Raw genomic sequence first — 25,361 nt, 5'->3', positions numbered from 1 at the left:
ACAAATAAGAGCCTTGGTAGCACAGTGGTCTAAAGCACCCTGTTATTAACACAGCTGCCTGCAATTACTGCAGGTTCGAATCTCACCAGGCTCAAGGTCGACTCAGCCTTCCATCCTTTCTAAGGTAGGTTAAATGAGGACCCGGTTTGTGGGGGCAATAAGCTGACTTTGTATAAATATACAAAAGTATGAAGGCTATTGCTTAACGCGTTGTAAGCCGCCCTGAGTCTCCGGAGAAGGGCGGCATATAAATCAAATTAAAAAAAAAAAAAAAAAAAGTACAGGGCTACCTGTCAACCCTGAAGCTGGCCTGACCGAGGCCATTTTCTGGGCTTCAGTGTTGCCACACTAGAGCTGAAGGAGAGGGGGGGGGGGGAATAGAGATAGATGGGGTTCGTAGCCAAAACAACACTTTCTCCTGGGAACCAAGGACATTCCCACAGGTGGCCAGAGAGAGGAGCGAAGCTACCAGGCAACTGGAAGACACAATGATTGGACCATGTGACTGTTTGAGGAAGGGGAAAAACTTTTTACTAGGTGAATACCGCGGGAACTGCTAGAGTCGGTTTTCACCAGTCTGTGCCAATATGATATAGCCCATAAAACAGTTCTTTGAGGAATCTACCTGCCTCGAAGTTCTATTTGCTATAGGTGTATTACTTGGAACCCTGACACTACCTGTACTTAGTTGGCTCATGAAACCCGTGCAAGAAACCTACCAAGCTCCGAGAGCATCAAGGACCCCACCGTTATCACCTTCGCCGAGGCCGAGCAACCGTTAAGGGTTCCGTCTCAAGTTGTGTTGCGCGTTGGGCCGGCCGGTGATCGGGGCAGGGGTCTCCCGCCCTGCGGCTCGGCTACGGGAAAAACTCTTGTGTCACGTTTCGGCGTTAAGTAATCCACCTTCCCCTGTTACAGGCTGTCCTACGCTTGGACGATATCACCCTGTGGAGGATCCCTAAAAGGGAGAGGCGGGAGTTATTCAAGCGCGTTCGCGGCAAGCCGGCGAGGTACGCGGCAGCCCTGTTCAGCCGGATGGTCCCCCCAGATGAGCTGCGGAGGTGGCGAAGTGCCGTTAGCTATTGCGGGGGCAGAGGGAAGTGCGCCCTGCCCCACAACCTGGTGTCCCGCTTGCGGCACCTCTTGTACAGGCAGTACTCGGACATAATAGCGGCTGACTGGAGAAAAATCCGGTTGAAAATCAACAAGATCCTGGGGGCTTGATGTGGGATCCCGGCCTTTGCTGCTGCACGGCTCTCCCGTAGGGATGTTGTTGTTTCTGGCAGGCTGGGTCAGAAACCCTCCAAAAGACGAGACTGTGGCGACGTGTTGAAGTGCTCTGAGCCAAAACTGGACTCTTTTGTGTGTCTGTGGTTGTGCTGCTGGCCGGTAATGGGCCCAGCAGGTGCCACCTGTTCCCTTGTCTGGCTGTGAAAAGTTGGGCCTTGCCACCCAGCAATAAATGTCTTTTTTTTTTACTCATTGTCTTCCGACTGGTGTGATCCCTTCTTTATTTGCTCCTTTGATCTCCAAAAAGGTTTCTTTTTGCACCCGTGGCGGTCGCTCTGTGTACCTTTGAGGAGAGACCCGCGGCTGAATTTTGGGAATGATTGCATTAGAGGCGGGCTGCTTGGCACAAAGGCATGGGAGGCCCTTTTGGAAGACGAGAAATAGATTCCTCCAAGCCCTCTTGTCTTTGCCGCCCCGTAGAGATCTCTTTCGTCTGTGCCTTTTGGTGTTCCAGGATCCACCCTCAAATCGTATCAAAAAAGGAACAGGATTTTATCAGACTAGCAATAGGCAGTAGCACTTAGATTTATATACCGCTTCACAGTGCTTTCCCGCCCTCTCTAAGCAGTTTACACAAGCAGCCTATTGCCCCTAACAGTCTGGGTCCTCAGTTTACCCACCTCGGAAGGATGGAAGGCTGAGTCAACCTCGAGCCGATCAAAATCGAACTCCTGGCAGTCAGCAGAGTTAGCTTGCAATACTGCCTTCTGACCACTGCGTCACCACGGCTCTTAATCATGCCACTAAAAGCAGCAGAAAAAAGGTGATGGATTAGATAGACGTTTGGGCTAATTTTGCAGAATGCAGGTAGTCCTTGACTTTAAACCATTCATTTAGTGACGGTTCAGAGTTACAGCGGCATTGAAAAAAGGGACTTATGACCGATTTTCACACTTGCAACCGTTTCAGCATCCCCATGGTCACGTGATCAAGCGGTTAAGCCAGGGGTGTCAAAATCGGGCTGGATCCGGTCCGCAGAGTGCTTAGATCTGGCCCACGGGGCCGGCCTGGAAACAGTGAAGGACTGGCCCGCAATGCTTCTGCCAGCGAAAATGGAGCTCGGGAGGGCCGCGGGCAGCCCTTCCGAGCTCCGTTTTCGCTGGCAGAGGGCTGCAGGAGGCTGTCGCAGCTGAAAACAGAGCTCGAGAGCCCGTTTTTGCTGGCAGAGCGTTCGGGCCACTGCAGGCGACCCCAATACGAGTGACGTTGAGCTGGCCATGCCCAACCTTGGCCACACACACACACACACACACACACACACACACACACACACAGCCTCCCCAAGGTCAAAGACAACTCTAATGCGGCCCTCAATGAAATCGAGTTTGACACCCCTGGGTTAAACGAATCTGACATCCCCATTGACTTCCCTTGTCAGAAGGTCACAACAGGATCACATGACTCTGGGACACTGCGACCGTCATAAATATAATCCCACTTGCCAAAAGTCCAGATTTTGATCACCTGACCATGGGGATGCTGTAGTGGTTATAACAGTCACAACAAGTCACCTTTTTCAGTGCCGTTGTAGCTTCAAACAGTCGCTAAATGTACTGGTGTAAAACAAGGACTACCTATAAGTTATAAGTCGAGGACCACCTGTATAGACTCTAAATTACTAAATAAAAAAAAAAAACAATCCTGCCTCATGAAGCAGGCAGAATTCCTCCTTCAGTAATCTGTGCAAGAGCTCAGAGTAGTCGGCCACAGGATGTAGCTCAAGGGTGTCCAACTTTGGCAAATTTAAGGCTTGTGGACTTCAACTCCCAGAATTCCCCAGCCAGCATGGCTGCCTGTTCCTATGGAATTCTGGGAGTTGAAGTCCACAAGCCTTAAAATTAGAATTTTAGAATTGTAAAATTAGAATTCTGGAAGGATCCTATGGAATTCCCATAGAATTCTAGGAGTGGAAGTCCACCAGGTATTAAAAGTGCTCAAAGGTTGGATATCCCCGGGGCAGCTAAACTACCTTTGAAAATTACCATGTTTAGCTACCATGTGTGGGTAAACTCCCTTTTAACTCCCTTTAAACTACCTTGCTCAAGACAGTTGCATCACGAAAGCAACTGAGAGGAAACAGAGCATGAAGAGCCATCGCAAATGGGACCGGACAACATGGTTGTGCAGAGGCATTTCAGAGCTATCCCAACTTGTAGGTCTGTTCCTTGCACCCTGAATGAACAATTACAGGTAGTCCTTGACTTACAACAGCTCATTTAGTGACTGTTTTAAGTTACAATGGCACTGAAAAAAGGGACTTATGACCACTTTTCACACTTATGACCATTGCAGCATCCCCATAATCATGTGATGAAAATTCAGATGCTTGGCAGTTGGTTCCTATTTATGACAGTCGCAGTGTCCCAGATGGTCACGTGATCCCCTTTTCTGACCTTCTGACAAGCAAAGTCAACGGGGAAACCAGATTCACTTAACAACCAGGTGACTAACTTATCAACTTCAGTGTTTCAGTTAACAACCGGGACCACAAAGGTCGTAAAATGGGGCCAAACTCACTCAACAATTGTTTCACTTAACCACAGAAATTTTGGGTTCAATTGTGGTCGTAAGCCGAGGGCTACCTGTACCAAAGTGTTCATTCCTAGGATCTGAAGTTTTCTTTCATAAGTTGATGTTGTTCTCCCAAAGAGGTGATGAGATAACATGGCATGCCAAAATGCATGACAAGCCAGGTGTCAACTCACAAAGCATCCCTGGCCTGCTTTCAAGTTGCCATAGGCACGGGGGGATGGGAAACCGACAAAGCAGCACAGCAGCCAAAAACAGAAGTACATTCCAGACATCTCTCTCTCAAGGCTATCTCCCAGGGTTACCCAAAGCGGCCGGAGGGGAGTGATCTCTACAGTCTGCGAAATTGCTCCGTTGGAGAATGTGATTGATGACACACCTTGGGGGGAGGGGGGAAACAGGGTCATGATTGGGGCGTAAATGCCAACATGAAGTCATGCCAACATGAAGATACTCATAAAAAACTGGATTTCTTTTGAAGCTTGGCTCGAGGCTCATGATTTAATTAGGGCATCTGTCGGAACCCTGACACCAGGATTTGGCCAGCATTATCTCAAGGGGCAAATGGAATTAAGCTTTCTTGACATTCTCACATACGCAAAAGGAAAAACGGTTTGCAGGAAATACAGGTAGTTCTCAGCTTACGACCACAATTGAGTTTTGCCCCATTTTCTTGCCACAATTGTTAAGTGAATCACTGCAGTTGTTACGTGAGTCACATGGTTGTTAAGTAAATCTGAATTTCTCATTGACTTGGCTTGTCAGAAAGTTACAAAAGGTTGTTCCCAGGATACTGCAACAGTGGTGGGTTCTTCCCGGTTCGGTCCGGTTCGGCCGAGCCGGTAGCGGTGACAATATGACGTCACCGAACCGGTTCTCCCCCCCGCCCTCCCACCCACCCCCCACATTATTCTTACCTTTTATTTGGTCCCACCCCCAATCTATTGCTGCCTCCTGAGTCCCAGCTGATGACTAGAGGGAAAAAAACTGTTTAAACTCTTGCCGCGGGGCTTCAAAGGGCCGTCCTACAGCTGATCAGTGTTAAAAACAAACAAAGGAGTCGGGTCGTAAGTGCGAGGAATGGTCGTAAGTGCGAGGACCTTCCAGAAATGACTCTGACCAGGTAGCCACGCCCACCCAGTCACATGACCTCCAAGCCACACCCACAAAATAAGCCACGCGCACAGAACCGGTAGTAAAAAAATTTAGAACCCACCCCTGTACTGCAACCCGCCATAAATATGAGTCAGTTGCCAAAGTATCTGAATTTTGATCACATGACCACAGAGAGACTGCAAAGGTTGTTAAGTGTGAAAAACAATCTTAAGTAAAATTTTTCAAAGCTGTTATAACTTTCAGCGATCACTGAACGAACTGTCGTAAATCGAGGACTACCTGTATATCTCAAGCCTGGTGGTAATGTGCAGATTTAATTTAACTTATATACCATCAAGGTTCCAAGAACGATGTATGCTTACTAAGAGAGTGATTGACACTAGTTTTCGAGTAAACAATAAAAGGAGGAAAAATATATACTGTGTTTCTCCTAAAACACAACCCACCACAATAATAAGCCCAACCCTAATTTTTGGGGGATGGACCAAATATTACCCGTACCCCGAAAATAAGCCCGGGGCAGAGGTGGGTTTCAGCAGATTCTGACCAGTTCTGGAGAACCGGTAGTGGAAATTTTGAATAGTTCGGAGAACCAGTAAATACCACCTCTAGTTGGCCCTGCCCCCATCTATTCTCTGCCTCCCGAGTCCCAGCTGATCAGGAGGAAATGGGGATTTTGCAGTAACCTTCCCCTGGAGTGGAGAGGGAATGGAGATTTTACAGTATTCTTCCCTGCCACGCCCACCATGCCACGCCACACCACACCCACCAAGCCACGCCCACAGAACTGGTAGTAAAAATTTTTGAAACCCACCACTGGCTGGGGGTGATGGGTGTGGCCAGCACGAGTGGCGGCGCGGTGGGGGGGGACAACTGTCCGGCTGCAGCCCACTGGCCCCTTGGGGCAGCGCAAATACCGCTTTTGCCCTTCTCTTTCTGGGCGCAGTGCTTCTGCTTGTTGGGCCGCTTCCCCAAAGCCGGCAGCTCCGCGGCCAGCTGTTTTGCTTTTTCCCTCTTTTTTGGGAGGCTCGTGGGAGGCTTTTTGGCTCACAGGAGGTAAATGGGGAGGGGGATTTTCCTGCCTGCCATCCTTCCCTTCAGTCTGTGCTGAGTTTGAGGAACGGATGACAGGCAGGAAAATCCCCCTCCCCATTTTCCTCCCGTTCTCCAAAAAGCCTCCATTCTAAACCTTCAGCGTTCAGAATGAAGACGACGGTGTGTCCACAGCCCACCAAGTCTGGCCTGCTGCACCTCAAAAAAAAGTAAGACGGCCTCAGAAATAACCCCAAGTGCTTATTTTCAAGTCTAAAAGAAAAGAAGACTCGGTCTTATTTTCTGAAAAACATGGTCTTTCTCTGGATACAAGTGGGAAGAAATCTTGCTGAGTTTTTTTGGGGAAGAATTCTGCAAAATAATGAAAATAATAACATCGACATTTCTCTGGTACAAAATTGGGCACTTTAAAAAATGTCGAATATTGTACGTTCGCTGCTCTAACAATACTGCATCATTATTGCTAGGCAACCCTTCCTTTTGCTCTCTGACAAAGCATTTCTCACCTAAATGGTTGCATGACTTTACACAGAGATGTCTCGCGCTATATATATATATATATATATATATATATATTTATATATATGTGAGCAGGTAGGTGTGTCACGGCTGAGCATTTTTCAATTTGCCCTGAAAACAACTCAGGATTCATAAGATGCCAAAAGAGGAAACAAAGAGATGCCTGGATTTGAACTGGAATCGGTGGGACCAGAAGCCTGGAAAACAAAAAGCCTATTTCAATCGTGTCTTTGAATGGAAATTTTAAGATGCTCTCATAAAAGGGTGGTTCCAGTGGTGGGATTCAGCCGGTTCGGGCGAATCAGTAGTTAAATTGCTGGCTGCCCCTGCCCCTTCCAGGCGTCCCCCTGTGGCCCATTTTCCCTCCCAGGAGGCTGCAGGGAGGCAAAACGGGGCGTGGCGTGGCGTGGCATCCCCCTCCCACGGCCTGTTTTTGCTCCCAGGGGGGTGCAGGTAGCCAAGTGCTGCCTGTCACACCCGTGGCCACGCCCACCCAGCCGGTCATTAGGGCAGAGAACCGATTGTTAAATTATTTGAATCTCACCACTGGATGGTTCCATGCCTTCATCCACACTGGGTTTACTGCAGGTAGTCCTTGATTTACGACGACAATTGAGCTCAAAATTTCTGTTGCTGAGCGAGACAGTTTGTTAAGTGAATTTTGCTCCCATTTTATTTCCCCTTTCTTGCCACAGTTGTTAAGTGAATCACTGCAGCTGCACTTAACGGTTGTTAAGTGAATTTGGCTTGCCCATTGACTTTGTCCACAGGCTGCAAAAGGTGACCACATGAGCCCCTTGCCCAAAGTGTCTGAAGCTTGATCATGTGACCTTGGGGATGCTCCAGTGGTCGTAAGTGTGAAAAGCAAACATTAGTCAATTTTTATTGTCGTTCTAACGTCAAACGGTCACTAAACGAAAAATTGTAAATCAAGGACTATCTGTAGATCATTGGGGAAAGGAAGGTGTGGCCTGTCCATTGCCTTAGATCAGGGCTGTCCAACCTTGGCAGCTTTAAGACCTGTGGACTTCAACTCCCAGAATTCCCCACGCTCCAAATATTATCATTTGATGGGAGCTAGGAAGCGTCCCCTGCCCTGTGGAACTCCTTGCCCCATGAAGTTCAGCGGGACTCCACCCTTTTAGCCTTCTTTAAAGCTGGCCCTAACAGCCTAATCAACAAACTAGCAGACGTCTCACGACCCAACTAGGTAACATCATCAGTGTTAGAGAGGAGTGGAGTTTGCTCTCTGTTTACATACTAGTGGCTTGCCCTGTCAGTATTGGTGGGAGTGTGGTTTTCTTCCTGCTAGTTTCTTGATTAGATTATTATTATTATTATTATTATTAATTTAATTTGTATACCGCCCTTCTCCCAGAAGGGATTCAGGGCGGTGAACAGCCAAAATTAAAAAAACATACAGATACAAAAGTTAAGATAATTAAAAAAGAATTAAATCACTAGCTTCCCAATTTAAAACCCCCAAATCCATAAAATTTAAAATCCCAATTAAAAACCATTTAGGCTAGGCCGGCTTGATGGAATAAAAACGTCTTCAGGGCCTTACGGAAGGTCCGGAGGTCCGGGATCAGTCGTATTCCAGGAAGCAGCTCATTCCACAGGGCGGGTGCCCCCACAGAGAAGGCCCTCCCCCTGGGGGCCGCCAGCCAACATTGCCTAACCGACGGCACCCCGAGGAGGCCCTCTCTGTGAGAGCGTATTGGCCGGTGGGAGGTTATCGGTAGCAGCAGGCGGCCTCGTAAGTACCCTGGCCCTAAGCCATGGAGCGCTTTAAAGGTGAGAACCAACACCTTAAAGCGCACCCGGAAGACCACCGGGAGCCAATGCAGCTCGCGCAGGAGAGGTGTTACGTGGGAGCGCCACGTCGCTCCCATAATCACCCGCGCAGCCGCATTCTGCACCAGCTGGAGCCTCCGGGTGCTCCTCAGGGGGAGCCCCATGCAGAGAGCGTTGCAGTAGTCCAGGCGTGACATGACCAGGGCATGAGTGACTGTGCACAAGGAGTCCCGATCCAGAAAGGGGCGCAACTGGCGTATCAGGCAAACAGATGTGGACAATATTTGGCGGAAGGGACTAGAAGCATGCTTACCTTATCTAATCTGGTGGGACAGGTAGATGTTCTTAGGGAAAGGCAAGTCCTCGACTTACAACAGTTCATTTAGTGACCATTCAAAGTTACAAGAGCACTGCAAAAAGTGACTTAGGACTATTTTTCACACTTAACGACTGTTGCAGCATCCCCCTGGTCACGTGATCCAAATTCAGATGCTTAGCAAACTGGTTCATTCTTCTGACCGTTGTGCCCTGTCCCGAGGTCACATGATCCCCTTTTGCATCCTTCTCACAAGCCAAGTCAATGGGGAAATCCAGATTCACTTAACAACCGCGTTACTAATTTAACAAAGGCAATGATTCACTTTACAACCGTGGCAAGAAAGATTGTAAAATGGGGCAAAACTCACTTAACAAACATTCCGCTTAGCAACCTAAACGTTGGGCTCAATTGCGGTCGTAACTTGAGGATTACCTGTATTGGGTGTCAGGAAGTAAAAATCTGGATTCAAATGCATCTCATTGTGACAACTCTGGGGCTTGGTCCTCGCACCTTTAATCCTTCGGGGGGGATATTCCCGGTTTGGACCGGATCGCCCGATCCGGTAGCAATGGAGGTGGGTGGTTCGGAGAACCGGTAGCAAAAATCACTGTCCCCCCCCCCCCATGCCCAGCTGAGCCACGCGATCATCAGAGGCTTTTTAAAAAAATTTTAAAAGCATTTTTTCCAGAACCTCTTCAGCTGAAAAAATGCTTTTAAAAGTAAAAAAAAAGCCTCTGATGATCACGCGGCTCAGCTGGGATCGTCAAAGGCTTTTAAAAACATTGCTTTCAAAAGCCTCTGATGATCCCAGCTGAGTTGCCTGATCGGCAGAGGCTTTTTTTCTTTTAAAAGCCTCTGATGATCCCAGCTGAGTTGCCTGATCGGCAGAGGCTTTTTTTCTTTTAAAAGCCTCTGATGATCCCAGCTGAGTTGCCTGATCGTCAGAGGGATTTAAAAGAAAAAAAAAGCCTCTGCCGATCAGGCAACTCAGCTGGGATCGTCAGAGCCTTTTGAAAGCATTTTTTTACAACCTCTTCGCCGAAGAGGTTGTAGAAAAAATTATTTTAAAAGTTTTTTAAAAATTGCCCATGGCCACATTACCCCCAACCCCGCCAAGCCACGCCCACAGAACCGGTAGTAACAAATTTTAGATTTCACCACTGGAAAAGGGTTTACAATACCAAACTCAAAGAGCACCAAGAATTCCACGGTTCAATCCCGGGCTACAAATACTCCCTTTTATGGATAAGCATCTGTGGCTGAAATAGTAGCATCAGGAGGATAAGCACATCAGAAAATGTTGCATAATAATAATAAAAAAGCAGAAAATTCTGGATAGTGGATGTGGCAGTGCCTGGAGATCAGATCACTTATTTCTACCACCGGTTTGCTGCACACACTCGCTTCACGTGCGCGCACACCTTCCACACATTTACCCGGCCTTCCATGCATGCGCCCAGCCTCAAAAACGTGGCTAAATAGGACGGCATAGCGCCGGAGTGGGTGGGTGGGCAGGCCCACCCATTTTCTCCGCTATCGGTTCACCCGAACTGGTACGAACCAGCTGAATACCACCTCTGCTGGAGACAGGACAGGACAGGACAGGACAGGACAGGACAGGACAGGACAGAGTAGAGTAGAGTAGAGTAGAGTAGAGTAGAGTAGAGTAGAGTAGAGTAGAGTAGAGTAGAGTAGAGTAGAATAGAATAGAATAGAATAGAATAGAATAGAATAGAATAGAATAGAATAGAATAGAATAGAATAGAATAGAATAGAATAGAATAGAATAGAATAGAATAGAACAGAATTCTTTATTGGCCGAGTGTGATTGGACACACAAGGAATTTGTCTTTGGTGCATACGCTCTCAGTGTACATAAAAGAAAAAATACATTTGTCAAGAATCATAAGGTACAACACTTAATGATAGTCATACGGTACAAATAAGCAATCGGGAAACAATATCAATATAAATCGTAAGGATACAAGCAACAACATGAGCCTGGATAGCTCAACAGACAGAGCTCTGTAATTTAATACCAGCTGTCTGCAATTAAAAGTAAGATCAAATCTTGCCAGGCTCAAGGTTGACTCAGCCTTCCATCCTTTCGAAGGTAGGTAAAATGAGGACCCAGTTTGTGGGGGCAATAAACTGACTTTGTATAAATATACAAAAAGTATGAAGGCTATTGCTTAACGCACTGTAAGCCGCCCTGAGTCTCCGGAGAAGGGCGGCATATAAATCAAATAAAAAAAAAAAAATTACAGTCATAAGTGGGAGGAGATGGGTGATGGGAACGATGAGAAGATTAATAGTAATGCAGACTTAGTAAATAGTTTGACAGTGTTGAGGGAATTATTTGTTTAGCAGAGTGATGGCGTTTGGGAAAAAACTGTTCTTGTGTCTAGTTGTTCTGGTGACAGTAGAAGAGAAGAGAAAGAACTGGAGAAGATAATAAAATACAAACACCTACAAATAGAAATAGAATGACTATGGCAAAGGTAAGCAAGGGTAGTAGCAATGGTCATAGGCGCCTTGGGTGCAGTCCCAAAACAACTGGAGCATCACTTGAACACCATGGGCATTGACAGATTCGCCATCAGTCAATTGCAGAAAGCAGCTTTCCTTGGAACAGCTTCCATCCTGCGACGGTATCTGTAACACTGTCGAACATCCAGATCTGCCCATCCCAGGTCCTTGGTAAGGACTCGATAGGTAGATAAAAATGCCAAACCCCAGTCTGAACATCTGGCTGACTGTGCGATGATGAATAATAATAATAATAATAATAATAATAATAATAATAATAATAATAATAATAATAGCAATAGCAATAGCAATAGCAATAGCAATAGCAATAGCACTTAAACTTATATACGGCTTCACTGTGTTTTATAGCCCTCTCTAAGCGGTTTACAGAATCAGCATATTTATAAAGTGTTGAGGGTTTAACCTTGGAGCTTTGCATCCTAAAACCCCTGCAGTCCTCGAGTTATGACCACAGTCGAGCCTAACATTTCGGTTGCTAAGTGAAACATTTGTTAAGTGAGTTTTACGACACCATTTTATGACCTTTCTTGCAACTGTCCTCGCCTTATAACCACAATGGAGCCCCAAGTTTCTGTTGCACAGCTGTTAAGTGAGTTCTTGCCCCATTTTACAACCTTGGTTGCAACAGCCGTTAAGAGGATCATTGCAGTGGTAAAGTTAGCAACCCGGTCGTTAAGCGAATCTGGCTTCCCGATTGACTTTGCTAGTCAGAAGGTCACCGAAGGAGACACTGTGACCGTCATAAATATGAATCAGATGCCAAGCGTCTGAATTTTGATCCCATGACCCTGGGGACTTTGCAACCGTTGCAAGTGTGAAAAATGGTCATAAGTCATTTTTTTAGAGACCCTTATAACTTCGAACAGTCTCTAAATTGAACTCTGGTAAGTCAAGGTCTACCTGTATTGTTCACGTTGTATGGTATGCAAAATAATGCTCTCTCTCTCTCTTTTTTTTTTTGTCTTTTTTCCTTTTTTTTCTTTTTCTTTTTCTTTCCTTTTTTTTGGGGGGGTGGTGGCTTTTTTTTCTCTTCCAGACGACTTCTACTTTCTCGAAACTCAAAATGGAGATCAAGAAAAGCCGCCGTCACCCCCTGGGGAAGCCGCCCACCCGCTCCCCGTTGTCGGTGGTGAAGCAGGAAGCCTCCAGTGATGAAGGTGAGTCAAAAAAAATAAATAAATAAGAAAAACTGAGGAAGGCTGCTTCTGAACAGACCAGGGTGTAGTCATTCCTCCGGTTGTCCCAGGCAACCGAGTCGCAAACGGACTGGAAGAGGAATTGCTCTTTTGCCAGGAGGCTCAAATCTGTGCTGGCTGTGGAGGAACCACAACCAGAGAGCCTTGGTAGCACAGTGGACCAAAGCACTGTTATTAACATCTGCTGCTTGCAATTACTGCAAGTTCAAATCTCACCAGGCTCAAGGTTGACTCAGCCTTCCATCCTTTCAAAGGCAGGTAAAATGAGGAGCCAGATTGTGGGGGGCAATAAGCTGACTTTGTATAAATATACAAAAGTATGAAGGCTATTGCTTAACGCATTGTAAGCCACCCTGAGTCTCCGGAGAAGGGCAGCATATAAATTAAAGCAAAAAAACCCCAAAAACATGGTTAGTATCAAAGCCCACCTGGGCAGATGTTGAAGGGATGACACCTTCTCATCTTCCCACCATTAGACCCCCGGCTGAGGACTTTATTTGACAAAATCACAGCCTCTGCTTCATCTCTTACCAGAGTCATACAAACACTAGCAGCCCAGTACCTTTTAGTGGTTTTTTTTTAAAGCAGCTTATTAAAGGTATTTGAGGTATCCTTTGTGCTAGAGACAAAGACACAACATACAATAGGGTGCCGGAGATCATTTTTCTCCTATTCTTTTAACAATGTCATCAAATATCTTTCTCTGCTTAGGAATAATTACAGAGCCGGTTTGGTTTAACATTAAAGGCAGCAGGCTAGAAACAAAGAGACTTTAGAATTGAAAGCTATCTAGGTAACTTCGGGCCAATCACCAGGAGACGGTGAGTTCTAGTCCCGCCTTAGGTATGAAAGCCGGCTGGATGACTTTGGGCCAATCATCAGGAGACAGGGAGTTCTAGTCCCGCCTTAGGCACAAAAACCTGCTGGGTGACTTTGGGCCAGTCACCAGGAGATGGTGAGTTCTAGTTCTCCCTTAGCCAAGAAAGTCAGCTGGATATCTTTAGGCCAATCACCAGGAGAATTCTAGTTCAACTTTAGGCATGAAAGCCAGATACTTTAGGCATGTCTTTGGCCCAATCACCAGGAGCTGGTGAATTCTAGTCCCACTTTAGGCATGAAAACCATCTCGGTGTTTCTGGGACAATCACCAGGAGATGGTGAGTTGTTGTTGTTGTTGTTGTTGTTGTTGTTGTTGTTATCAGATTTATATACTGCCCTTCTCCCGAAGGACTCAGGGCGGTGCACAGCCAAAGTAAAAACATAAATACAAACATTAAAATACCGTTAAAAAGATATATATGCGTTTGGCCCCATAGTTAAAAAACAATAACAAACCTATTAAAAACATTTTAAAAAGCGTTAAACCAGCCTGGCTTGCTGAAAAAGAAAGGTCTTAAGGGCACGGCGGAAGGCACCGAGGTCTTGAATTCTTCGTATCTCTGGGGCCAGCTGATTCCAGAGGGCAGGTGCCCCCACAGAAAAGGCCCTCCCCCTGGGGGCCACCAGTCTACATTGCTTGGCCGATGGCACCCTGAGGACGCCCTCTCTGTGGGAGCGCACAGGTCGATGGGAGGCCGTCGGTAGCAGCAGGCGGTCTCGAAGATATCCAGGTCCTATGCCATGGAGTGCTTTAAAGGTGATAACCAACACCTTGAAGCGCACCTGGAAGACCAATGGTGGGTTCCTCCTGGTTTGGCCAAGCCGGTAGCGGTGACGATATGACGTAACCGAACCGGTTCTACCCCCCCACCCCCCCCACGTTATTCTTACCTTTTATTTGGTCCCACCCCCAATCTATTGCTGCCTCCTGAGTCCCAACTGATGACTAGAGGGAAAAAAACTCTTGCCGTGGGGCTTCAAAGGGCCGTCCTACAGCTGATCAGTGTTAAAAGCAAACAAATGAGTCGGGTCGTAAGTGCGAGGACTGGTCGTAAGTGTGAAGACCTTCCAGAAATGACTCTGACCAGCTAGCCACCCCCACCTAGTCACATGACCTCCAAGCCACACCCACAAAATAAGCCACGCCCACAGAACCAGTAGTAAAAAAATTTAGAACCCACCCCTGCGGAAGACCACTGGAAGCCAGTGCAGCTCACGCAGGAGAGGTGTTATGTGGGAGCGCCATGCGGCTCCCGTAACTACCCGCACGGCCGAATTCTGGACCAGTTGGAGCCTCCCGGTGCTCTTCAAGGGGAGCCCCATGTAGAGAGCATTTCCATAGTCCAGGCGAGAGGTGACGAGGGCATGAGTGACTGTGCACAAGGAATCCCGATCTAGGAAGGGCCGATCTAGTTCTAGTTCCCCCTTGGGCATGAAAGCTGATTGGGTGTCTTTAGGCCAGCGGTTCTCAACCTGCGGGTCGCGACCCCTTTGGGGGTCGAACAGCCATTTCACAGGGGTCGCCAAAGCCCTCTCTCACCACCACCACCCCACGCCTTCACTCACCCTCACTCTCTTCCTCTGTTGGATCGCCGGCCGTTCGCTTACCCCGCCCACTCCTAATTTTTTGCTGCCTCCTGAGTCCCAGCTGATGGCTAGAGGGAAAAAAGCTGTTTAAATTCTTGCAGTGGGGCTTCAAAGGGCCACCCTACAACTGATCAGTGTTAAAAGAAAACAAATGAGTAGACCGTGCCTGCAAAAATAGAAAAAACAGCCCCTTTCAGCTTCAGGATAGGTTAATTAGCACAAGTTGATTAGATCAGCCTCGACTCTCAGCTGATTTGCTCTCAGCAGTTTTGCTGAGGGCTCTGTTGCTAGCTGCAAAAAAATCTCGAGCAGATTTTTTTCCCCCGAGCTATGCTGAAGAAACGAAACTGAAAGTAAAGCAGGGCCTTTGCTGACAAAATGAGGCAGAGAGAGATTTCTTTTTCTTTTTCCTCACCAAAAAAAGGTAGGTGCAAAATTGCAAACAATGGGAAATTTAGGGCAAAAAAGGAGGTTCAGGATTTTAAAACACAAAAGAAAAAAAAGCTCTATTTAACTAGGGAATTGTAATAATTGCGATACTATTAATTGTATATTGTGCTGAAAGCAGAAATGGTTAAGTTGTGGTTTGGAGGAATATATGGGGGAAATTATTTGGTTTATTATTATTGGTAATAAGTGGCTCTTCCGCCAATTAAACTGATCCGTTTGGGGGTACACTGGTATAATTTTAAATCGTTTTTAATTGGGTTACTGATTTTAATTTGATATTGTATTGTGATTTGTATTGAAGTTGTCATTTTGTAAGCCGCCTTGAGTCCCTAGGGAGAAAGGCGGCATATAAATCGCAATAAATAAATAAATAAATAAATAAAATAAATAAATATAATCAGCCGTCTAGCGGCTCGAAACTCTCCCCCTGGGGAAAAGGGGGAGAGAAGAGCAGAGGGGTTTGGGCAGAGCTCTCCTAGACTCCCAGGTTTTTCTTTTTAAGCCTGGAGTTTGCAGGGTGAGAGCTCCCTAAAAGCTCTTCAGTGCTCCGGATCTGGGACGAGTCTGCTTTATGCAGAACGAGGCATCGCGACCACACCAGAATCAGAAACTTAATTTTAAGGAAAAAAAAAATTTGGACTTGAAAGCTGGCAGAGCAAATACAGGAGAAACGAAAATTGCAAGTATTAAACTTTAACTCCAAAATCTATCACTTCCCTCTGAAGCTCTATGTAGAAAGGGGAAGTAAGATGGTGTGTGACTCTAACAGGGCGCGGAGAAGTGAAACTTAGATACAAAGCATTATGTGGTGTTGAAAGCCCCTGTTTAAAAGAAGAGGATTTTATTTTAAAAGGAGAAGGATTTAATAATTATATCTAAGAAAAAAAAAACGGCTGGCTTTTTTGAAAGTGATGAAGGCTCACAAATGCTGACTGTGGATCTTTTGGAAGAAGTTTTGGAATCATTTGCCTCTGCGTTCGTGGAAAGAATTAAAGGATTTTACTCAAATCCCAAACAAAGATATAAGTGAAGACGAGGCAGAAGAAAAAACCCAGTTTATTGTGCCTTTGGAAAATGAAATAGAGGTTCTTCAAATTGAGAGGGAGGAGCAGAGAGGCTTGAAGGAGTGTAAACAGGAAATATTGAGAGATATTCCTCCAGAGGTTTTGATACAGGCAAATGGAGAATTGTCAGGAGCTGTTGGGATTTTTTATACAAAAAGGAAGATTCGAAGTGGAACTTTACAACTTGGTTGCAGGGATGGATTCTCAATTGCAGTTAAAGAGGTGTTTTTATGGAGAGGAATTACTGTGCGAGGAGAACAGGATTGTGGCAGAGGAGTGAGACTGGAGAAGAAAGAAGAAAGTTTGTAAAAAAGCCAGAAAAAAATGAAGAGAAAAATTCTCGAAAATAAAAGCAGGGGGAGGAGCAATGCTGAAGAAGAAAGTATTATTGAAGAAGAAGGACTGGAAAAAATATAGAAAGAAAGGAAGAATGGAAGATTAATTTCTTTTGGGGAGGATCTTTGTAATAAATCTGAAAAGTTTACTGAAATTAGTACTTTTCAAGACAATGATATAAAGGAAGTGTTTTATTATATTTAGCTTTGGATATAATTTAAGGGATAGCCTTTTGAGGGTTATATTTTGAAGAATGTTTTATTGAAGTAAAAATGTTTAACTAAAAATGGATAGCTTTTTAAAACTTATTGAGGTATCAAAATGGTTAATTTAAAATTTAATGGATAGCTTCCTGAAAGTTTTGAAACTTATATTTTGAAGAATGAATTTAAGATTTAGAAATAACTTAACCCAATGGATTAACAGTATCTCTGAGGTTATATTCTGAAGAATGTTTTATTACAATCAGAAATTGGCAAGTGGTTTATGAATGACTAAAGAGGATAAATGTTTAATTTAGAATTTTACTAGGGAGTAATGCTGAAAAAGAAGGTATGGAAAGGATTTTAGTAATAAATGTGAAATGTGATAAGAGGAAGGAAAGTTCCTTATAAAAGGAAGGTTGATGAATAACTTTTAAAAGGGGAGTTAAAAGAACGTGAGGGAGCTTTGAATCTTGTAGTAAGTTAGCATATTTTAGCTTAGGTTTGTTAAATGTTATACCCTGTTTTTGCTCTGAGAAGTCAGGGGTGTGTGGGGAGGGGGGGTTGAAGATTGTGTGGGGATGAAATTGTTGTAAAATTTTTAATAAAATAAAAAGATAGATAAGTGTATTAATAGAGAAGTAAGAAATGTGGGGGAAATGTTATAATAAAAGAATGCTGCACGGGCATAAATGTGAGGATGGTCATAAGTGTGAGGACCAGTCAAAAGTGCGAGGACCTGTCAGAAATGACTTTTTTCAGCCCTCTGAGTAGTCCCTATACACATAGCCATGGCCACCCAGTCACATGACCAGCTAGCCACGGCCACCCGGTCACATGACCTCCAAGCCACGCCCACAAAATAAGCCACGCCCACAGAACCAGTAGTAAAAAAAATTTAGAACCCACCCCTGGTTGGGGGTCACCACAACATGAGGAACTGTATTAAAGGGTCGTGGATGTCAGTGTCCCAGCACTGACATATAATAAAGAGAGAAGCTTGAACTTTTGCCTACTAAATTCCTTTGAAGATTCTGTCTCCTCGGAGATGGGAGAGGGGGGAGACATTCCTGTGATCTGATGAAGAAGAGATCAGGAAAGTGACTTGGAAGATAGCCAATGAGAAGCAGAGAATTGGGGATCGGAAAGGGAGGGATTGGGGGGCAAAGGTCAGTACTGACCGCGAAAGAGCCAGGATCAGATCGCTGTGCTCGAATAAAGAGAAAATTTCCTTAAAGATCGGCAGTTTGGAAATTCATTTATTTTGAGATAGCATCGAAACCTGACAGTGGCATTAGGAAGGTTGAGAACCACTGCTTCAGGCCTATTGCCAGGAGAATTCTAGTCCCACCTTAGGCATGAAAACCATCTGGGTGTTTCTGGGACAATCATCAGGAGATGGTGAGCTCTAGTTCCCCCTTAGACATGAAAGCTGGCTGGGTGTCTTTAGGCCTATTGCCAGGAGACAGTGAATTCTAGTCTCATTTTAGGCATGAAAACTGGTTGCATGTTTTTGGGCCAATCACCAGGAGATGGTGAGTTCTGGTCCCCGCTTAGATACGAAAGCTAGCTGGATGACTATGAGCCAATCACCAGGCAACGGTGAATTCTAGTCCTGTTTTACACACTAAAACCTGACTTTGGGCCAGTTTGATCCCAACCCACTTAGTTTGGTTTAGTTTAGTTTATTGGATTTGTATACCGCCCTACTCCCGAAGGACTCAGGGCGGTGAACAGCCAACAATAAAATACATAAATACACAAAATTTAAAAACCCGATAAAATCAAATTAAACTTTTTGGCCCAGACAAATTAAAATACCCCAATAATTTAAAAACAGATTAAAATTTACATAGTTAAAAAGGGAAGAGATCAGGCCAAGCCCGCTTGATGGAATAAAAAGGTCTTCACAGCACGGCGGAAGGAGCGCAGATCCGGGATCCTCCGTATTTCCGGGGGGAGCTCATTCCAGATGGTAGGTGCCCCCACAAAGAAGGCTCTCCCCCTAGGGGCCGCCAGTCGACACTGTTTGGCTGATGGCACCCGGAGGAGTCCCTCTCTATGAGAGCGTACTGGCCGGTGGGAGGCTATTGGTGGTAGTAGGCGGTCCCGTAAATAACCAGGCCCTAAGCCATATTAAGCCACTTAATAGGGTTGTTGGGTTGGGGAAAATGGGAAGAAGAAATATGTTCGCTGCTTTGAGCTACTTACCGAGTAATAAAGGTGGGATGAAAAATGAAGAAGTTTCCCCACGTTTCATGGAATTGGGGGCTGAACGTTTGAGCCCCAAGTAAAAGGTTTTGAGGCAACTTCCTTTACTCTCATAGCCGGCTAGCTGGTGGCCACCTCTTTGTGCCTTTCTACATCTACCGATCACTTTTATGTACCACCACCACCCAAATGCCACCCCAAGCCCCCTTGCTGCGTCTTCCCATAGACGACTGGATAGAAAGCGGCTCTTGCATTTTTCCTGCGTATCCAAACGAGATGCCCTCCTCTTCATTGGACGGCAGCTCTTCCCTCGCAGAGTTGGACTAGCTGTGAGCATCGATGGGAGCGCAGCAATTGCTTTGGGGTGGGGGATGGGGTTTGAAGGGGGATGACTTTTATCTCTCATCTCTGGCTTGAGCTTCATCCATCCCTGCCTTGTCGGATTTGACGCAGGAGGCTTGGCCGCTAAGTATTGTTGCTTCCCGGACCTTTGAGTCACGGAGCTCTTCTGGCTTGCCTGATCAGGTGACGGCTCTTCCTGAACGCGGTCAGGAGAATTCCAACGGTTTTGAACCGAAGGTCCATGCGAGACCACAGGACAAGGCGGATTGGCAGGGAGGGCGAGACCTATGCTTCTACGTGAGCAAATGATTGGGTTCAGTATTTTATATGCCATCATAAGGGTCTCTTCTCTTCTCTTCTCTTCCCTTCCCTTCCCTTCCCTTCCCTTGTATATTCTCTTCTCTTCTCTAGTATCTTATCTTATCTTCCCTTCCCTTCCCTTTTCTATTCTCTCTTCTCTTCCCTTCCCTTCCCTTATCTTGTATATTCTATTCTCTCTTCTCTTCTCTTCTCTTCTCTTCTCTTCTCTTCTCTTCTCTTCTCTTCTCTTCCCTTCCCTTCCCTTCCCTTCCCTTCCCTTCCCTTCTCTTCCCTTCCCTTCCCTTCCATATTCTCTTCTCTTCTCTAGTATCTTATCTTCCCTTCCCTTTTCTATTTTCTATTTCTCTTCCCTTCCCTTCTCTTGTATATTCTATTTTATTCTCTTCTCTAGTATCTTATCTTATCTTCCCTTCCCTTCCCTTCCCTTTTCTATTTTCTATCTCTTCCCTTCTCTTGTATATTCTATTCTCTCTTCTCTTCCCTTCCCTTCCCTTCCCTTATCTTGTATATTCTATTCTCTCTTCTCTAGTATATTCTCTTCCGCCCCCTCCCCTTCCCTTCTCTTATATATTCTATTCTCTCTTCTCTTCTCTAGTATATTCTAGTCTCTCTTCTGTTTTTTCTTTTTTCTTTTTATTCTTCTTTCTTTTCTTTTCTCTTTTCTTGTTAAATTTGTATCCTATCTTTATCATTATTATAAATAACTTAGGAGCAATGAACATGTAGAATACCCCTTCCTCCTCCTATTTTCCCCACAGCAACAATTCCGCGGGTGAGGCGTCAGAGGTGGCTCGGGAGTTCATGGCTTCCATGACGGCCATGGACCTGACCCAGTTAGTTCAAGGCCCCACTCACATAGGGGGACACACTCTGGACCTGATTTTTGTCTCTGGTCAGTGGTTGAATGATCTTGGTAGAGGGGACCTAGATATTAAACCCTTGTCATGGACAGATCATTCGCTCCTCCAACTAGACTTTCCTACCGCCGCCCCCCGCCGCAGGGAGACGGAGCCAACTAGATGGTTCCGTCCCAGGCGCCTGATGGAACCCGAAAGGTTCCTGACGGAGCTTGGGCCGTGTCCTGAGACCCTAGCACACGACTCGACTGAAGAGCTGGTGGCCGCCTGGGAAAGGGCGGCCGCTGGAGCTTTGGACCGCGTCGTGCCTTTGCGGCCTCTGACCCGATGCCGATCTCAACTGGCTCCTTGGTTTTCTGAGGAGCTGAGAGAGATGAAGCGTCGGAAAAGACGCCTAGAGAGCATTTGGAGGACTAGCCAATCCGATTCCGACCGGACACAGGTGAGGTCTTATATCAAGACCTACCTAGTGGCGATAAAAGCGGCAAAGTCTAACCACTTTTCCGCTCTTATCGCATCTGCAGAGAACCGCCCAGCCGCCTTGTTTAGGATGACCCACTCCCTCCTCCGGGGGGGAGTGCGGGAAGATCCCTTGCAGGGTCGCGCTGAGGATTTTGTGCAATTCCTGCACGATAAAGTCGCTCGGATTCGGGATGGCTTGGACTCCGACTGGATGAGTCCACGGGAGGAGACGAGGGCAGGTCTTGAGAATGTTATCTGGGAGGAGTTTGATCCTGTGACTCCCGAGGATGTGGACAGGGTTCTGGGTAAGATTAGTGCCGCCACGTGTTTATTGGACCCGTGTCCCTCCTGGTTGGTGCTGGCCTCCCGGGAGGTTACACGAGGCTGGCTCCAGGGGATTATAAATGCTTCTCTGAGTGAGGGTGCCTTTCCTGCCGCCTTGAAAGAGGCGGTAGTGAGGCCCCTCCTCAGGAAGCCTTCCCTGGACCCGGCTGAATTAGCCAACTATCGTCCAGTCTCCAACCTTCGTTTTGTGGCGAAGGTTGTTGAGAGCGTGGTGGCACGACAACTTCCCCGGCACCTGGATGAAGCTATCTATCTAGACCCGTACCAGTCGGGCTTCAGGCAGGGGTACAGCACTGAAACGGCATTGGTCGCGTTGGTGGATGATCTCTGGAGGGCTCGGGACAGGGGCTGCTCCTCTGTCCTAGTCCTATTAGACCTCTCGGCGGCTTTTGATACCATCGACCATGGTATCATGCTGCAGCGGTTGAGGGGGTTAGGAATAGGGGGCACCGTTTTGCGGTGGTTCTCCTCCTTCCTCTCCGACCGCTCGCAGTTTGTGTTGGCAGGGGGACAGAGGTCGACCTCGAGGCATCTCGCATGGGGAGTGCCACAAGGGTCGGTCCTCTCGCCTCTCCTGTTCAACATTTATGTGAAGCCGCTGGGTGAGATCATCCGTGGTTTCGGGGTGAAGTGTCATCTGTACGCTGACGATACTCAGCTGTACATCTCCACCCCAGACCACCCCAACGATGCCCTTGATGTGATGTCCCGCTGCCTGGAGGCCGTGCGGGCCTGGATGGGGAGAAACAGGCTCAGACTCAACCCCTCCAAGACCGAGTGGCTGTGGCTTCCGGCGCCCCGATATGGTCAGCAGGTGCCATCGCTGACTATTGGGGGTGAATCTTTGCCCCCCACAGAGAGGGCTCGCAATCTGGGTGTCCTCCTGGATGCACGGCTGTCTTTAGAAGAGCATATGACGGCCGTGGCCAGGGGGGCCTTTTATCAGGTTCGCCTGATTCGCCAGTTGCAGCCCTTTCTGGATCGGGACGCCTTGCGCACGGTCACTCACGCCCTTGTCACCTCCCGGTTGGACTATTGTAATGCTCTCTACATGGGGCTCCCCTTGAAGAGCACTCGGAGGCTCCAACTGGTCCAGAATGCGGCCGCGCGGGTGGTTATGGGTGCAACCCGTTGTGCCCATGTGACACCCCTCCTGCGCGAGCTGCACTGGCTCCCAGTGGTCTTCCGGGTGCGATTCAAGGTGTTGGTTACCACCTTTAAAGCGCTCCATGGCACAGGACCCGGGTACCTTCGAGACCGACTTCTGCCACCAATAGCCTCCCACCGACCAGTTCGCTCCCACAGAGAGGGTCTCCTCAGGGTGCCATCAGCCAAGTTATGTCGGCTGGCGACACCCAGGGGGAGGGCCTTCTCTGTGGGAGCTCCAGCCCTGTGGAATGAATTGCCCCCCGAAATACGAAAGATTTCCGACCTCCGGGTGTTTCGCTGCGCTCTGAAGACCCTGTTGTTCCGCCAGGCAGGGCTATTAACATAATGTTTTAAATTGGGGTATTTTAAATTTCTGGGATTTTAATTGGAGCCTAATTATTTAATGATTTTAAATTTTAATTGTTGTCGTGTTTTTTGTGTTTTTAAATAGGCTGTACACCGCCCTGAGTCCTTCGGGAGAAGGGCGGTATAGAAATAAAATTATTATTATTATTATTATTACTAAGAGAGGGGGACTGCCCCAAAATTTCCCACCTGATTTTCATGCCTAAGGTGGGACCAGAGCTCACAGTGTCCTTGCGATTGGCTCAAGGTTACCCAGCAAGCTTTCATGCCTAAAGTGGGGCTAGAAGGTTGACTCAGCCTTCCATCTTTCCAAGGTGGGTAAAATGGGGACTCAAAATTGTTGGGGGCAATAGGATGACTCTGTAAACCGCTTAGGGAGGGCTGTAAAGCCCTGTGAGGCGGTATATAAGTGTAAGCGCTATTGCGATTGTCTCCTGGTGATTGGCACCAAGTCACACAGCTGGCTTTCGTGCCTAAGATGGGACTAGAATTCACCGTCTCCTGGTTTCTAGCCCAGTGCGTTATAATGGCGCTTTATTTGCTAAATCCACCCTTTTGATAGACCTTAGCCAAATTGAAAGCTGACAAAACAGATAAGAATCTCACCTACTTGACGTTTTTACTTGGCGTTTGGGGTGACTTTGAGTTGGTCTACTTAGATTTAGCTAACCCCAACATTTTCTTTAAAGAGCCCTAGTAATGGATCGTTACTGTTTGAATGTTTGAATTTGATTATAAGGATTTTTAAAAACTACTTTAGGCAGTCTTGGAGATTTAGTCAGGTCATGTTGTTAAAAAATGGAAACTGATGTAATTTCTGTTTTAAGTTAATTGGGAGGCATTCTCTCTGGCTCTCTTTCTCCCTTTTGATCTTTATTTTAGTCCTTCTGAATTCCTGGAGGAATGTTTCAGCCAGTTGGCTTTAAAAAGCACAACTGTTCCACTTTCAGAAAGCTCATTTTTTGAAGATTGCTTGGTCCATTCCTGGCCAGTATTCTGCAGGCCTAGCTCTGAACTAACTTACTTACCTTCCTTCCTTCCTTCCTTCCTTCCTTCCTTCCTTCCTTCCTTCCTTCCTTCCATCCATCCATCCATAAAACTTGTATGCCGCCTATCTCACCAAACATGACACTCAGCAGCATAATACATTGAAAACTAAAAAATAAATCTTTATTAGCTGTTTCTTGAACCGAACAGGGAATAATCCAAAAGATGGTAACCATATTAAGTTGCACAATTCCACAAGAAAGCCACACATGTCTCTTTTTTATTTCACACTTGGAATACAGCATCCACTTTTGGTCACCACAATACAAAAAAAGATGTCACAGACTCTAGAAAGAGTGCAGAGAAGAGCAAGAAAGATAATTAGCGGACTGGAGGTTAAAACATAAAGAATGGTTGCTGGCTTTGGGTATGTCGAGTTTAATGAAGAGAAGGATTAGGGTTAACCTGACAGCAGTCTTCAAATATTTGAAGGGCTGCCACAAAGAAGAGAGGGGTCAAGGCAAAACACCTTGTTAGGAAATGGCTATTGCCTAACTAGTTGGTCAGGCAATATATAAACTATCAATACATGTTTGTCAAAAGGTATTATATTGCTTTCAGACTGTATTGCATCATCCTGTATCCTGATTGGCTAAGCTCTATAGCCAATATATTTAAGGAGAAGCCTGAATCATGGCTTGTGAACACTACACCATTTTATCTGCTTATTTGCTGTTACTCTCTCTACCTGTTCTCTCTGCATGATCACTGTTTGATCATTCTTACTTGTTGCTTTCTACTATTTATTGAATGTTTTAATACTGAACTTGTTCCTGTTTGAAACTCAAGAAGAACTGTTTTATTGTGTAATGACAACAACTGGTAAGAAGACTTTGTACTTGGAATATCCCTGAATTGATATTTTAACTATCGCCTTATGTGTGTATGACTTGGATTGTTATTGGACTTTGCTTTACTTTTTTCTAAAAGTAAAAGACTACCACAACTCAGTGTGTCAGTATATTAACTGTGGTTATTCACTCTCAGCCGCCTTCATGCGCATACTCTGCTCAATAACCCATACCATCGGTTATGAGCCAAGAATATCCTTAACACACCTGAAAGCAGAACAAGAAGCAATGGAGGGAGAACCAACTTGGAACTAAGGAGAAATTTCCTGATAGTGCGAAAAATAAATCCATGAAACGACTTGCCTCCAGAAGCTGTGGATGTTCCATCACTGGAGGCTTTCAAGAAGAGATTGGACAGCCATTTGTCTGAAATGGGATAGGGTTTCAGGCATGAGCAGGGGGTTGGACGAGAAGACCTCCAAGATGCCTTCTAATTGTATTAAAGAGCCACGGTGGTGCAGTGGTTAGAGTGCAAGTACTGCAGGCTACTTCTGCTGTCTGCCGGCTGCCTGCAATTTGGCA

General features: G+C 46.2%; 1 protein-coding gene across 2 annotated transcripts in view; it reads left to right on the top strand.

The window, feature by feature from the left end:
• Positions 1–25,361, top strand: part of KDM4B (lysine demethylase 4B) — a 256,770-nt gene that overhangs the window by 192,105 nt on the left and 39,304 nt on the right. Inside the window, exon 13 of one of the 2 annotated variants that reach the window (XM_070944548.1) lies at positions 12,210–12,330. In XM_070944548.1, coding sequence (XP_070800649.1) covers positions 12,210–12,330 — 121 coding nt within the window. Of the gene's footprint in view, positions 1–918; positions 1,439–12,209; positions 12,331–25,361 lie in introns of those variants that run through there. The other variant, XM_070944550.1, reaches the window with a different exon arrangement.

This window comes from Pituophis catenifer, unplaced genomic scaffold (assembly GCF_029215685.1).
Source record: "Pituophis catenifer annectens isolate HBS135680 unplaced genomic scaffold, rPitCat1.0.hap2 SCAF_1, whole genome shotgun sequence".
Lineage (NCBI taxonomy): Eukaryota > Metazoa > Chordata > Lepidosauria > Squamata > Colubridae > Pituophis > Pituophis catenifer.
Note: the sequence above shows the minus strand (reverse complement) of the source record. Positions and strands in the feature narration are given on the sequence as shown.